Source organism: Xylocopa sonorina, chromosome 7 (genome assembly GCF_050948175.1).
Source record: "Xylocopa sonorina isolate GNS202 chromosome 7, iyXylSono1_principal, whole genome shotgun sequence".
NCBI classification, from domain to species: Eukaryota; Metazoa; Arthropoda; class Insecta; order Hymenoptera; family Apidae; genus Xylocopa; species Xylocopa sonorina.
Window position 1 is genome coordinate 10548303 of NC_135199.1, and position 15273 is coordinate 10563575.

Sequence of the window (15273 nt, forward strand, 5' to 3'; positions counted from 1 at the left end):
GCAAACAGTTGAAATTGTTCCAACACATCTAAGGATAACATATGGAAACTCATAGAGGTGTCGAGATGTAACTTCAAGCGAACTAACGTCAAACAAGATAATCCCTCTACGAGTGAAAAGACGAAAGGAGCGCACAGTGTTATTTCGCACCCCGATCTTGACAAACGCTCCGAAACTAAGAAAGCGAGACCACCCTGTAGATCGAGCTGCCACAGTTTTCGTGGTGCGTGGCAATTAGAAGAACTGTCGCCGCCGGAAGCCTCTAAACTCGCAAAGGACAAAAGCAGACCACCATCGATTTCTCTGAAGTTCCAGGGACAGAGGAAGATTGCAGTACCGATTTCGCTGGAGCCTCGCGCGTGTAAATCTGCAGCAAGCGCGGAGGGATATAGCGGGTGGAGAACAAAGGAAGACCAAGAGGGATGACAACAGAGATTAGCAGTCCTTAACGAGGGAGAGGAAAAGGGAATTTGGTGCAGCGCATCGAATTGGTACAGCGGAAGGTGGCGCGTACTACACGCGACGAGCGGGTAAAAATTCTGCCGATTAAAAGGGGAACGAGAGAGGAGCCAGCAGGCCACTGTCACTACAATGGATAAATGGTACCTTTTGTGGAGACCGACGGCTCTCCTTGGCCGCTCCTCTCCCGCCCACGATCCGAAACCAGGCAACGAGACGAACAAGGATAGAATGAACGAGGGTGAGACGCGGTGGAAGGAGACGAAGATAGAAGAGAGAAGAAGGGAGGGAAAAAAAAGAGCAGCACCCAAAGAGAGCGGAGCAAGCGGGGGTGGGGGGCAAACTCGCAACCCTCGCTGCCTCGGTTTATACCTGAAGCGACCCTTGAAATCTGTTCTGGGAAGAGTTCACGAGGTGCACCGGCACACGAACCCCCGCACGCATGCACACACAAAGGCACGTGGAACACACGTGAGAGTAGATTTGTGTGCCTGCCGGGAGCCTTCAGTCGGCCGCGGCTCGTCGTTCAATGCACTTCCTTCCTCGGGCCAGAGTGGTTTCAAGCGATTTTCTTCTTTTCGAGAATGGGCCCCGTATCTTCGCCCCGCGACGCGCGACCTTTTGCGATTCCACAAAGCGAGGCGAAGTCGCCACGCGGAGTACGCGCAAGTAAATGCTTTTAAGCCGGGAATTCCAACGGTTAGTGGAGCGATTTTTCTCCTCTGTCGAAGAGATCGTGACAGTTGTCCGGTGTTTCATCCGGTCGAGTGCATTTAACAATCGAAGTTTCGAAGTTACACTCGCGAAAAGGACTACAAAAGGGGAATGTGCGTGCACGTGATTGTTCCGCGTTTGATCAACAAGTGAGGGTTCCCGGTCGGAGCGTGGCGCAACAGCGGTAGACTTTTGTCGTGGAGTAAGAATTCTAACGTACAGGAAGGACGATTTCCGTGAATATCTTTATGTCACGAATCGTATAGGCCTACGAGCACCAACGAACGGACACACACGGATGTCTACAGGCATAGGGCAGCGGTTTTGTGTGCACCAGACGAAGGTTTCAGTCGCCTGCTGGCCGTCACTCGACGCATTTCCTGTCTAAAAGTGGTTGCAAGTGGTTCTTCGTGAGTCGAATAACCTCAAGGATGTTACTATCTGGTGCTTCATAAGCAGGGAACCGTGGATGAAAGAACTCCCTTTGTGTACCCACTATTTTTTTTCACCCGCGGACGAGTGCTAAGCTGGAAACGAGTTTCTCTCGATTTAAAAAATCAAATAATGAAATCGTGGTCGCAACAATTAACGACCGCAGTGGTTCGTTTCGCGTGAACATTTTACATCTAGGATGTTTCTAAACGGAGTGAAAACTGCTGGCCGGTGTTGCTCGTGAGAAATCTCGCGGAGTAGCTGGGAAAAACACGGCAGAACGAGAAACAGACGGAGCGTAAAATGTAACTCGGACAAAAGGCAATAAAACACGCTGGATAAGCATTAATCTGGAAGAGACAAAAAATCGATCAAAATTGTCTCGATGATGTGGTACGTGACGCTGCAACATGTTTTCCCATTAATCGAACTCGGATGAATCGTGCGCACGAGTAAACGTCCACGGAAAAATGAAAATTCTGACAGCTGCGTTTCGATAACATCAATCTTACACTTTACATATCTCTAACATTAACATACAGCGAGTTTAACACGCTGGACGTTTTATGAAATCGATCGAATTGGAATTAGATCGTTATCTCTTGTTCAATGTTGAGAATGCAAGAAATTTTCCCCTTACGAATCGCGTTTCTTGGAATCGATGCATCATCTAGTTCGAAACAAGAATCGCGTATCTCGAGCCACATAGAACCAGATCCACTTAAAAAATGGACAGTAGAATATCTAGCTTGATCATACCGCGATTTAGAGCAATAACGCATAGAGACCACTCCGCAAGTGGTGAACAGTTCCACTTAAAACCGTATCGCTGCGATCTCGATTGCTCCGAACGAAAAGCACCAGCATTCGCACTAGTTCTCTAAAAAATCGCGCACTAGCTGCCAGAGTATTATTTGTTCGTATCTTCAAACGAAATAATAAAACGTTCGCCGTTGTTCCTTAAAGCAAACACTCGGGCATAGACGTACTTCCTCGAGCGTGGAACGGGTCACGAGCCGTGTTCCCTGAACTTCCTCTTCACCGTGGTTCGAGAAATTGTAATCAAACGCGAGATGTCTGCGATTCGTGAAGCGAGCGAATGGCGGACCACGAGTTTCCGTTACCGCGGACCGACTGCGCGCAGGAGTGCTGTTAAATAGCGACGGAGTTGTTTCCGTTATGCAGCCGCGTTCGACCGCTTGGTCAGCTGCAGTGCTTCGCGTCCAGCTGCATAAATTGACCCGCGCACCTTCGTGATCTATCAATTTTACGATGCGCGTCTCCCGCGGCCTTTGCGCCGCGGGAAGATACGACGTCGAGTCTTCTGCGGCCTATAAATTATTTTTCCCTCTCGATCACAATGGGCCATCGATTAAACGGATCATGGGATCGATCAGCGCGGGCACGAGTTAATTCTTATACGCGCGAGGTGTCCGAGAAATCGTTTCGAACGAGTAGAGCTTCTCTTTTGAGAAAGTGAACGCTTGAGACCATCGGCTCTCTTATCTATCTATAACGAAATGAAAGCGTATGACAAATCGTACCGCGTATGGCGAAATACCGGAGGTCGGTTGCCAAATTGTACGTCCGGTGGTCGGGTGAAGAAGCACGCGTTGTACGTGAGCCTGCACAAAATGGAAATCCGCTTCGTCCTTCCGTTTCCGTGGGTAGTAACAGCCGAATTAGCTTGGGGAAATCCTAAGTAGTTTAGTGGGGATGAGCTGGGTCTTTTCGTGAGGGGCGCGCAAGGGTGCTTTCGAAATCGAGATTTCTAATAGCAACGAAGGCGTTACGTTACGAACATCGAGATTGAAGCGAACTAAATTTCTATTGCTAATTAATTAACCACAGACACGTATGAAAACGATATTGTATTTCTTACCCTAGAGTAAACGTAATCTTGGAACAGTAATTCTCGTACGGAATTTCGTAATAGAACCGATCCTAAAATGTACAATGACGTTTGAACAGTCGACAATGGTCGGGAGACGAAGAGGACGAGGGTACAACGGGTCACGTAACAACGGAGCATCCTCTGGCAGAGGCGACAATACCCTTGGTCTCCCACTCACGCCTTCAGGAACAGTCCTCTAACCTGAGTGGCAATATCGTGACAACTTCCGTGGCTCAGAACCCTCCCCGTTCGAGTACCCAGAGCCAGCAGGAGAGCGTTCTGCAGAAATTCCGAAAGAGCTTCTCCTTGAGGTTCCACAAGAAAGGTAGCAAAGAGAGCAACGAGAGCGAGTGTCCGGTCGAAGATAACGATGGATCTGGTCCTCTGGACGAGGAGGAGGAAAGAGAACCGCCGACTGTGACCGAACAGACCACTCAACACAAAGAAGACACCAGTAATGACCAGAAATTCCGGTTAGTTCGATGCCTTTTTGCTCCTTCGTTTTCCTATAAAAATTAATCGCCTTTTCGTTGAGAAAATTGGTAATTCGACTGAAACTAAGTAAATGTTGAATCTGTCTCCAACAGGTTTGGCCCTCTCGTGTGGAGGAGCAGCAAGGAGAGGAAAAAGGGTAGCAAGGCTGCCAGGAACGCGAAATGTAACAGCGGAGACAGTGGGATACAGATCGAGGTAAGGAAATTGGTGATTTAACAGTAGACGAAGCATACTCGTACTTTAGCGCTTAAGAGATGAAAATTGAACCGAAAATCGGTCAAACGAACGAGACGCGCAGCGTCTCTTTAAATCCCTCCTAGTCTGGAAACACACTCTCCGCTCCGACGCCGTATCCAATCTTCCCCGTGTAAAGTAAATTTCCTTCTGGGAAGCGTCGCGTCAGTCGACGGACACTGTATCGAAACAAAAACGAAATCCATCGTAGACTCGAGAAGTAACGAAGTAAATTATGAACGATATAGATGGTATCTGGTGGAGCATTGACTGGGGGCGGTGGTGGTGGAACGATGGGGGGTGGTGATAGCTCCGAGTCCCACGACACGGATGTCCAAGACGAGACGGACAGCCCGCCAGCCCTTCGTAGGCGAGTCGCCGACAAATCACGACCCCAGTCCGAGCTCATCAACCAGATACTGATCGACAAGTTTAAGGTAAAGGCTAGCGTTCTTTGCCCTCCGTTTACCCCGCTGTATGCAATCATCGTGTTAATCATTAACCAACCGCCCAGCTAACGGCAACCGCATCAACATCATCGACGTTTATCTGCGTACGCTTAATATCGCTGACTAAATGGATGCATCCGCAAAAGGAGAGCGTTCCGTGTGGATTCTACTATCGAACAAGGATTAATTAATTTGATTGCTTAGCTTCGTCGACGCGGAACACTCTCCTTTTTATATAACTCATTGTACAATCGAGGAACAATTAAGTTCGAGAGGCTTATTGGAAATAATCGCGTGGGTCTGGCAGCAAGGAACGAGGATGTCGAAGACGAACGCTTCCGCTTTCGATGGATGTAAAAGCAATCCGTTTTTTGTTGTGTCACTGCTTCTATCTCGACGGCTCGAAACGCAAATACACGTTGTTCGTTTAATTTGTTTCCGGCAAATGTACGATGATAAGCGAAACCTGTTTTTAAGGTACAGCGAAAGGTGTGCGTCTAACGATATTCGCGTTTGCGAGCCATCGATTTCATTTCTGCGCAATTTCAATTCACGTGTCATAAAATAATCCTATCCCGTGCCCCATTTTCCTAATCGGTGATTTATAATTGCTATTGAGAGCGTCGCACATTTGTAATCATTGTCGGGGCCGCACGTATGACTGTTTCCTTGGACACAATAACAGGCATTACTCACGTTTGTGTACGGTTTAGCCACGCTCGTACAGATCACCGGTAGTCCCTGATACGCGGCCAGAGAATATATCGCGTTAGCCAGGATACGAGGAGAGGAAACGCGCTCCTGGTTAGTTGATACCGCGCCGCGCGACCAAGCACGACACGATTTATGGAGAATCGTAGACGACAGTCGAGTCATCAGCGTTTGCCCCGCGTCCACGTTGCTTTCAACGACGTGATCGCCTGTGACAACGGGTCACTTCGAACCTATATCCCGTCTGTTTGCATCGTGGTACTTTCGAGTAAATTTAAAGAAAACAACGCTCGAGACGTCGCGAGAATAAATCACACGGAACTAATTCGACAAAGCTAACGGCCATCGAGTACATTCTCACCCGCAAGTCTGTTCGCTAATCACGCTCCTACCACGTGTACATAAAAGAGTTCACCGTCGCAAGACGAGCATCGCAACAACCTGTCGGTGTTTGTGCATTAACCAAATTCCACGGAACATCATGCGAGTCTAATGGTAATCAGAGAAATGGGAACGGCTCGCAGCTTGGGCCGATGATGAGGCGATTCTCCGGGATGGGTCGCTGAAAGTCGCACGCCCAGAAGAGTCGCGTCTTCCTCGGTTGCCGCGCGAGCAGACCCTCCGCCACGTCGGGATCGTCGACGTTAACGAGCGGTTGTGATACTTTTTAGGCGGATCTGCAGAGTCGCACGTCGAGGCATCAGCATGTACGCAGAACGAACAGCGATTTAGGAGGGCAGAGGTTACTGCAGTGGGACACGAGGTCCGGCTACAGCCACGCGCACAATTACAGAAGGATGCTATCGACGCCATCGCCGATCAAGACGAGGCCTCCGAGGCTCAGTCCGAGGCACTCCTCCCATGATATCGTTACGCTGAGAAGGTGCGTTTTACCGCCGCGATACGCGTCCCGTGCCCTCGCACCCTTATCGCAAACGCCTCATTGACCTTTTGCCATCTGCGAGAGTCAACGCTGACGGGAGAGCTGGAAACCCGGAGCGATCGTCGACCGAATTTTCTCGTTTACCTTGTGTCGCTATTCTCGCCAAGAGTAGAACGTTCGATGACTCTGTAAACGTTGATTTTAACGAGAATCGAATCGGTGTATCGACGAAGAACTCCGGTGTATTAACGTTTAATGTTTTGATAATTGGATTCAACGGCGCACGGACGACGACTGCTTGGGTTTCGGTAAAGCAAACACTCGAAGGCATCGGCTTCGACGGTCAATGAATGTGTGGGCTGCCACGAGATAAGTGATAAAAAGATCTAGGTGCTTCGATTACCGCTGTTTTTTAGCGGGGAATCGGGTCGAGCGTACTTGGATAACAGATATTCGCTGCTCTTTTCTTCTCTCTCTTTCTCTTTCTCTCTCTTTCTTTTTCTTAACTCTATCTTTCCGAACTTCGTATGGGACGAATCATAGCACGACATTAAATATCATCAAAATAACTCGAAAGATTGTCCTTGACGAAATTTAAATTCTTTATTCTCGAACCTTTCCAGTAAATCGAGGGAGAATAGTGGTAGGTAGACGGGTATTATAACAAATCACCTACTTTTAATTTTTCCTCGTAAAACAGTTGATCTATCACGCGTAACAATGTACCGAGTGGTTCTTCGACATTCGATTTCTCTTTTTAATTTTCCTAAATGTTTCCGAAACTTGTAATTCTGTTACTCTCGTGACAAATCCTACGAAGAGTACCGCGACAATGACAAACGTTTAAAGAATCTCGTGCTCAACGTAAGGACAGAAATGTATACGGGCTGTCAAGCTTTTTAAGCCGAGCAATTTATAGAACCACTCTGTATACACGTGTATACCTTGTCGTGTGTATATATACATATATATATATTTACCTATTGTAATTCGTTGCTGAATGTTGTATCGATGCTTCTACGTAAACACAAAGCTTGTTGAACCTTTATCCGAACGTGTGCAGACGAAGAGGGAAACTAACGTCGATTTTACTCTGATCCCAGTAACGCGAAAGGGAGGAGTTCTCGGACAAATTTGAGGCGTTCACTTAGCCAGCCACTGGGTATCAATCAGCTATCACCATTGATGCGCACCAAAACTGCAGGTAAAGTAAACACTTGCCAATTCCGGTGAACTTGATTCTACTTCAGTTCTAACTAGTAGACCACGTCTCATCTTCCTTTCCTCCCAAGCAAATAAGTGATCGATCGTTATTTTTCATTTCTTGCACATTGATCAACTCCGACTTGCGATAACCACGCACTGGTCGTCTACGATCTCCATCACGACGACGCGCTTCACTTGATTCATCTTCAACGATATCCTTTTGATATCGATACGTTCGATTAATTTGCTCGCATTTTATTACGGGCACGTAGCTTGTTTGCTTGGTACGAAAGCACACTGGTAGTGAACCCGTTGACGAAGATTAGTGCACACTTTCTGTACCCCAGTGGTATACAGTTTCACTCTCTAGACCACCACTTCCGGCATTGCTCTAAGTTAGCATGCACCCTTTGTAAAAATCTCAAAGCATTCACCGTTGTAACAGAGCGCACCTGTAAGAAGAGTTCTATAACAGTAAGGAATGCGGAACACTCCTGTATTAAACGTGTTGATATATTCGTTCTGTAAGGATTGCTTCCTGTGAATACGCTTTTGTTTGCAAGGTGCAGTAGAAAGCAACCAAGCCCATAGGGAGCTTTACGAAACTCGACGATCGTAGCGAGCGAAATTTTTCTTCTCGCTGATACCAGAGATATGCACGAGAATTGGGAGAGACTTGCACAGATCGTGTTTCGTGAAGCTCTACGGGACAACTAATTAGCCGTACACGAAACGTGATAAACGATTTTTTAATCTTTCGCTGCCAACGCCAGCAAGCCTACGATGGACGACTGCAGGGTGATTTTTCGACAAACGATTCTTTTCTCGCGCTGCGAATCTAGACGATTTTCCAATGTTCGAGGAGCAACTGAAAGCAAACCGCAAACCAGGATACGAACCATAAAAGATCTTCGGATCGCCCGAGCTCCTCGTTTGTTTCGATGATAAAGACGAGTGTTGTTTCGTTTGAAATCAGGCGCGAGGTTGCCCGGTGGGAATGTCCTGTCCGAAGACGAACAGGACGGAAGAGGTGGTACGTCCGACGACGAGATGATGTCCGACTCGGAATCCTCCATCGCCTCCTTGACGGACAGGAAGAAGTCCTTCGAGCAGACGATGGACGAGGAGGTCGTGATCCTGGCTGAAGCTGTTTGGGACCACGTGGCGATGGAACCAGAGGAGCTAGCTTTCCGTGCTGGCGATGTGATCGATGTTTTGGACAACCTGGACAAGGACTGGTGGTGGGGTAGTTGTAGAGAAGAGCATGGCTGGTTCCCGGCTGCATTTGTTAGGGTATGCCATCGATTTTACTCGAGAATATCACAATAATAATCACAATAGGAGAATGATTGATGATCGAGAAATGAACTTGCTCAATTTTCTATTGCCAGTTACGCGTAAGCCAAGAAGACACTGTCGAGGATTGTTTGGCGGCGATGGCCTCTGGAGGCACGTCCAATTCGCAACTAAGAAGGCGCACCAGCGTTTCGCTATTGTCCAACGAGCAGGTCAGGACGAGCGTGGTTCGCGAGCTGGTACAAACAGAACGAGATTTCGTTAAAATATTGAGGGACGTCGCGGAGGGTTACATAGCTGAATGTCGACGGCGTACAGACATGTTCACGGAGGAGCAAATAGAAACGATTTTCATCAACCTCGAGGAGCTGTTGGACTTTCAGTCCGAGTTCTTGAAGGATCTGGAAGCTACGATCGACTGGAATGCACCGCACAAGAGCTGCGTTGGCGAATGTTTCCTGAATCATGTAAGAAAAATTTAATCACTCGGCTTGTATACTGTACTCTTTTTAATTTCACGGTCGCTTGAAATTGTTTCAGAGGGCAGGATTCCGTATGTACTCGGAGTACTGCAATAGTCATCCAATGGCTACTGCCACGTTGCAAGAATTGTATCAGCACAATCGTTACAGTAAATTCTTCGAAGCCTGTAGGTTAATGAGAGGGCTGATAGAAATCCCTTTGGACGGATATTTGCTGACGCCTGTGCAACGGATATGCAAGTATCCACTTCAATTGGCGGAGCTGTTGAAATACACAAAATCCGATCATCCGGATTATCATAAGATCCAAGAAGCGCTCGAGGCGATGCGGGGTGTCGCCGTCCTGATTAACGAAAGAAAAAGGCGAATGGAGAGCCTTGAGAAGTTAGCCGCGTGGCAATTAAGGGTTGAAGGCTGGGAGGTATGAATTAGCATCGATACGATCAAATTTCGAGTCTAATCTCTTTCCCTAATAACGTTCTAATATTCCTGATCGATGTGTCGCAGGGTGAAGATCTTATAGAAGTTTCTTCCCAATTAATATACCAAGGTGAGGCCGTGAGAGTTACCACTGGAATGTGGACGAACAACATTACTCTCTTTCTGTTCGATCACCAGCTAGTCTATTGCAAAAAAGACATTCTAAAGCGAAATACCTACGTATACAAGGGAAGAATTTATCTCGACACCAGCGAGGTGATCGATGTTCCTGATGGAAAAGGTAGTTAATGGAAATATCGTGCCATCGATGGCACATGTTTGCAGGATGACATGGATCCTGAATCGTGATTGTTTCGTTCGCAGATCACCAGCTGGGTGTCACGGTGAGACACGGTTTAAAAGTGTACAGCTGTGTACGGGATAAGTGGTTGTTATTCTGCTGCCGTACGGCCGAGGAGAAGCGTCGGTGGTTGGCAGCCATGGCGGAGGAACGTAGACTGGTTGCTCAGGACAGAAACGACGGATTAGAGTTCCCAGCTGCGGCCAGGCAACTAGCCAGGCTTGCAGCGACGAGACAGCAGAACAGGCCGCCAATCAAACCTCGCAGTACGTAAAATAATTATTGTATAAATCTTTAACGCTGGAACTACCAACTTGAAATGTACATTTCAAAGTGAAAAGATAACTAATAGTGCCCGAATTAAATAATTATTACAGACAAAACATACAAAAGAGAATCGGCTTACGAAATGACAACAATGATCGGACAAGCCACGACAAACTCGTTAGGACGTAAAGTTGGCACTTGGTTCACTTTCGGTAGCAGCAAAAAGAGTACACGACTTCAGCCGTCCTGAGACAGGCCTACCTTCGTGCCATACATTGACTTGTGAAAGTTTGACGAGAAGCGCTTAGTCGTTGCTTCGCAACCATAATCGTCGCGTTACTCAACATTTCAAAAAAGACTTGATTAAAGAATTCCGATCGATTCATTCGAATATTGTTCGCCGCTGCGATACCGAATAATGTTCGAACGCAGATCGGTATTCGTTTCAATTGGCACGGAGAGCAAACGATAATAAGCGCTTGTTGTATGTATGGAACGAAGGTATTTTATTTATCTAACGTTTAAGTTTTATTTTTTTATGATCGTTGTCGTTTCAAGAAAAACCGGCTCGCCCTGTTAACAGGGCGGCGATACGCTACAATTTTCATCGGTCCGATTTTAGTGAGCTCGTTTAGTTGAAACACGTACAGTTCGATAAAAGAGATGTAAACACTGCATCGTCGACGATATTTATTTCACTGCCTCGAAGAAAGATTCTTGTAGATTCTATGCTCTGTCGTCTTACAATCACGCAGACCACTGCAATCACGGGGTGACAAGGTATTATTGCTTAGTTCTTTCTAGTAAATGATAAACGTTGTTTGTTCAGAGTATAATCGCAACACATACTATTAGTTAAACCGTAATTATAAACACATGTAAAGGAGAGTATGCGTACAAGCAACGTTTATTGCGAACAGTATAGGTAAAACGGATAATATTGCAAAATGAGAACAAGTACAGTACGAAGAGTTAGAACTATTAAAGGCAAAGAAACAAGTATCAAGACGGGTCACGTTAGAAAGTGTATAATCGAGGGGGGAAAAAAAAACTTGCATAAACTAGATAAATGAGAACGCACTTATTATTACACGTATATAAATATATGTATAAAGCCGATAGGGAGCTTTTTTGAGGTACTAAGGAGAAAGTACTAGTCACTCTTAACACGGACTCGCATAAATGAACAGTGATAAAATTTTAGCGTTATTGAAATGCAACCGCTTGTATGTTGTAAGCAATTAATGGATTAGTAATGGCCACGCGTTTTTTATGGTAATAAAGACTGACTGAAAAATGCTTGTTTCCCAGAGAACAATAAGCGTATCGGTACGGAGGTAGCACTGAGAGAAAAGTATAGTTGAAGCGTAACTGGATTTTGCTCTGAGGATAGATATATTTATAATTTCAGAGAGAAAGATCTTTTAAATATATTCCTGGTTCGATAGTCGTTTAGATAGTCTCTTCTAGAACGCACAATGGAATAAAATGCAGCAGCAATGGCAGCAAATATCATTCCCATAAAACTTCTCTCTCAGTGAAACGAAGCGTATCACATTACATATTCGTAAAAAAAAAGAAAAAAAAAAGAAATCTCAAAGTGTTTCATGGTACATCCTTCTACTGCCTAAAATTATCGTCACTTCATTCGAAACAGTAAATCATAATACTCATGATCTTAGTTTGTACGGGGGTTTTCAATTTTTGGTCGGATGGAGAATATATTTCTTACGTCGGTTATGGAGCGACAGTATTAATGGTACAGGTAACAATGAACGTGTAAATACTCGCATATCAAGCCTCTCTTTTCTACTGCTGCTGTAGCAGTTTCTATAGGTGAAGAAAAAAAAAGAATTCATCTGAGATATCTTTCAAGTTTTTCTACTCTTGTACAGAACGATGTTATGAGAATATCGTGACGAAAGCCAGTCAGCAAACAGAAACCTCTGTGTTTTGTACGAAAAAAGTTAATAGATTCAATTTGAAAAAACTAATCGATTGTGAAAGTTTTTAACACTGCCAATATGTTTACTAAATATGCCTTTGTTGGTTTCTATCGTTTTTCACTGTCTTACCACATACATAATCTTCGAAGTATACGTTTACAAAAATGTAATTTGCTAATCCTTATATTTGACCGTGCGTAATTTCGTAAAAAAAAAAGAGATAGAAGCAAATATTTGTGAAACATAAATGATACACAGATGTATATTTTTGTTCATTTTCTGGCATTGTATTTACTATATGACGAGGACAATATGATGACGAAGTGAAAGAGCAAAATTCCTACTCAACTGTACAGAGATCATTAACCATTGATGTGTAGACTAGAGGCGATATATTTGTTGCTGAACCTAACTCATTCAAGAGTTATTTTTATAGGACAAATTTATTTGTTCGGATGCAAATTCTTTCTAAGCATTGCTATCTAAGAGCAACCGTAATGGCGAATGCGACTAAAATAGTAAGAAGAAACAGGCAACCCGCGTAAACACTAAATGCTGAAACGATAATACCGCATAATGCACAACCCAGAACATTCATTCATCGAATACCATTAACATCAGCAAAGGAATAAAACTTCTGTAAATTATCAGAGTTATATTACAAATATTCGCAAGTTGCTTTAATGAAAAAAAGAAAAGAAAATGGAGTTCAAGGATCGAGATAATTAGTTGTTCGCATCGACCATACTCTACATATCTTGATGAAATTACATAATTTAGTAGACTATATGCAACAGTTCGATACTGATTCTTTCTATAGTTATGCATCAGAAAATTTGTACTATTACTCTGAAAATATTGAAACAAATACTGCACAAAACGTCAAAATGATGTGCTTTAAAGCAATAATATTACTAGGCGTTACGGTAATAACAGCTTAGGCTGTTGCATATATATTGTACATGTAAACGCATATATTTTCCCTTGTATTTAATATTAATAATTGCGCGTGCATGTTGATGATTGGTGTGTTACGCGACTGTACATCGTTGATATGCATGCGCACGTTGCACTTTGAAAAATTTAAAAATAAACAACAGATACAATAATGTATCGCTTTGTTTCGTGTAAATAATTAGGTATCGTATTTTATAAGTGTAAATACTGTAGAACACTTCGTTAGCGGAAACTTCAACATGTTCTAGGCAATAAGAGACATTAAACTTGAACGACATATAACTTTTGGATAAAGATTAATTATTAATTGAATAGCACAATGTTTTGTATATTTGTATATCTAATTTAATGATTTAATAATAAATTTTACCCCCTTTGCTCGATTGTTCACGTTATAAATAATTATTGTTTATGATATGTACAGTTGAAATTACATAATATGTTTACAATTGTTTTCAAAATATAAATATATACTCAGTTAAATATATGTAAATAAACATTTTATAATTACTATATTATAATTATTTTATTGCACTGAAACGCGTGTGTTTCCTACACATCACTTTTTACAAGTACAATTAGACAATATACTATAAATAAAACTGTACTCGCGGGGAAGATATCCAATCGAAAATTATATTATCTATTACTATCTATTATGTACAATCTTGACAATTAAGTACCAAGTATATAAGTTGCATTTTTTGAGAGCTGAGCTTTCAATTCAGAGTTCTCTTTTCTTAACTGATTTACTACTTGCCTTAAGGTTTTAGCCTCCTCTATTAATTGAGCATTCTCATCTAAGCTTTGTGACAAATTTTCTTGTACATCCCGTAATTCTGTAATATATTGACATGCCCGTGCTAAAATTCCTCCCTTACTCTGTAAGTAAAAACTTTCCATAAGTATTTATAGCACAAATATTAAAATCGAGCGAATCAGCAGGTAATGTAAATGTAATTGCATTACTTGTAATTCAAAATTGGTCTTTACATCTCCCTCACTGGAAGTACTTTGCTCACATTCCGGTAAAAGTTTTCCTAACTTTGAAATCCAATTATTAATTTTGTCCCTTCTGCGTCTTTCAACTTCATTGTGCGTTACCCTTCTTCTTTCATCCCTCTATATATCAAAATTCACATTGCCTAATAATTTCTGTTATAACAATAAGTATCAGTGTAGTTAGTTAAAAGCCTGGTATATATTTCTCATGTTCACACTTAAACACTTGACAAACAAATCAATAAGGTTACAGATGTTGGGATCTTTCCTTATCAAGGCTTTAAACATCATACACTGATACATTTTATCATAGTAATAAACATGGAAAAACAAATTACTTTTTTAATATTAGTAAGAATATTCTGAGGATTCTCTATCTGAAGTTTAACACGCGGCGTAACTGTTCTCGCAGACTCTGTGGCAATCACATCGCTGCCATTGCTAAGTACATAAAACGGGCCATTTATTGGTGACGTTAAAACTTGAACAGTGTTATTTATAGGTGCAGCTATTGATAATTCTGTATTATTCGTGTGATTATCACCAACTTGTACCACACGATACGCTACTGCATTGTCATTTCTGTTCACTTCGCATAATTGATACTGTACATTGTCTTCTTCTGCGACCGTTTCTATTTCTGTATCACAATCTATTATTTCAGCTTCTTCTAGAACTACGCCAACATTGTCATTGCTAAGTGTATTCTCATCCACGCTATAAAATATTAAATATTTGCAAAAAATATGCGAAAATACTGAATAACACACACACACACACACACACATATGCATGCACACGGACGAGAGTTTGTTTTTAAATAATATAATTAAAGTTATGCGTTCTACAAGATAACCTCATACATCGAATTTCAAGTACTATACCTCTCGTCGATGGGATCAAAATTATTTAAAACTTCCATTTCAATTTAGAAAATAAATTTTGTTCATTGAAAACTCCTCGCGCAAGAGTGAACTATATTGCACTTGCGCCTCGCTGTATTTTCTATAGAAAACGTGCTACTGAACCACAGAGACATAAAAATACACGATATAGCTTAAAATA

At 43.1% G+C, this 15273-nt stretch overlaps 2 protein-coding genes and 1 long non-coding RNA gene across 3 annotated transcripts in view; 1 reads left to right on the forward strand and 2 right to left on the reverse strand.

The window, feature by feature from the left end:
* The window catches only part of Rhogef3 (Rho guanine nucleotide exchange factor 3), a 117832-nt gene extending 107108 nt beyond the window's left edge, over positions 1–10724 (forward strand). The window contains exons 11-21 of the mRNA XM_076898667.1: positions 3577–3972; positions 4087–4189; positions 4477–4665; positions 6060–6271; positions 7375–7475; positions 8454–8770; positions 8869–9240; positions 9314–9676; positions 9763–9976; positions 10060–10302; positions 10414–10724. Of these exons, the coding sequence (XP_076754782.1) occupies positions 3577–3972; positions 4087–4189; positions 4477–4665; positions 6060–6271; positions 7375–7475; positions 8454–8770; positions 8869–9240; positions 9314–9676; positions 9763–9976; positions 10060–10302; positions 10414–10553 (2650 nt within the window). The 3' untranslated portion in view covers positions 10554–10724. The remainder of the gene's footprint in view (positions 1–3576; positions 3973–4086; positions 4190–4476; positions 4666–6059; positions 6272–7374; positions 7476–8453; positions 8771–8868; positions 9241–9313; positions 9677–9762; positions 9977–10059; positions 10303–10413) is intronic.
* On the reverse strand, positions 7609–10138 carry LOC143425673 (uncharacterized). Its single transcript, XR_013102062.1, has 2 exons — positions 10011–10138; positions 7609–7929 (listed from the first exon to the last, which is right to left on the reverse strand). It is a non-coding gene; the product is annotated as an uncharacterized LOC143425673 (long non-coding RNA).
* A 2981-nt stretch (positions 10725–13705) lies between the features above and the next one.
* LOC143425667 (upstream stimulatory factor 1) lies at positions 13706–15253 on the reverse strand. The gene is made up of 4 exons (XM_076898663.1): positions 15093–15253; positions 14547–14925; positions 14176–14328; positions 13706–14088 (listed from the first exon to the last, which is right to left on the reverse strand). Exons 1-4 carry the CDS (start codon positions 15128–15130, stop codon positions 13882–13884), a joined length of 777 nt encoding a protein of 258 aa, XP_076754778.1. The 5' UTR covers positions 15131–15253; the 3' UTR covers positions 13706–13881.
* Between the last annotated feature and the right edge of the window lie 20 nt (positions 15254–15273).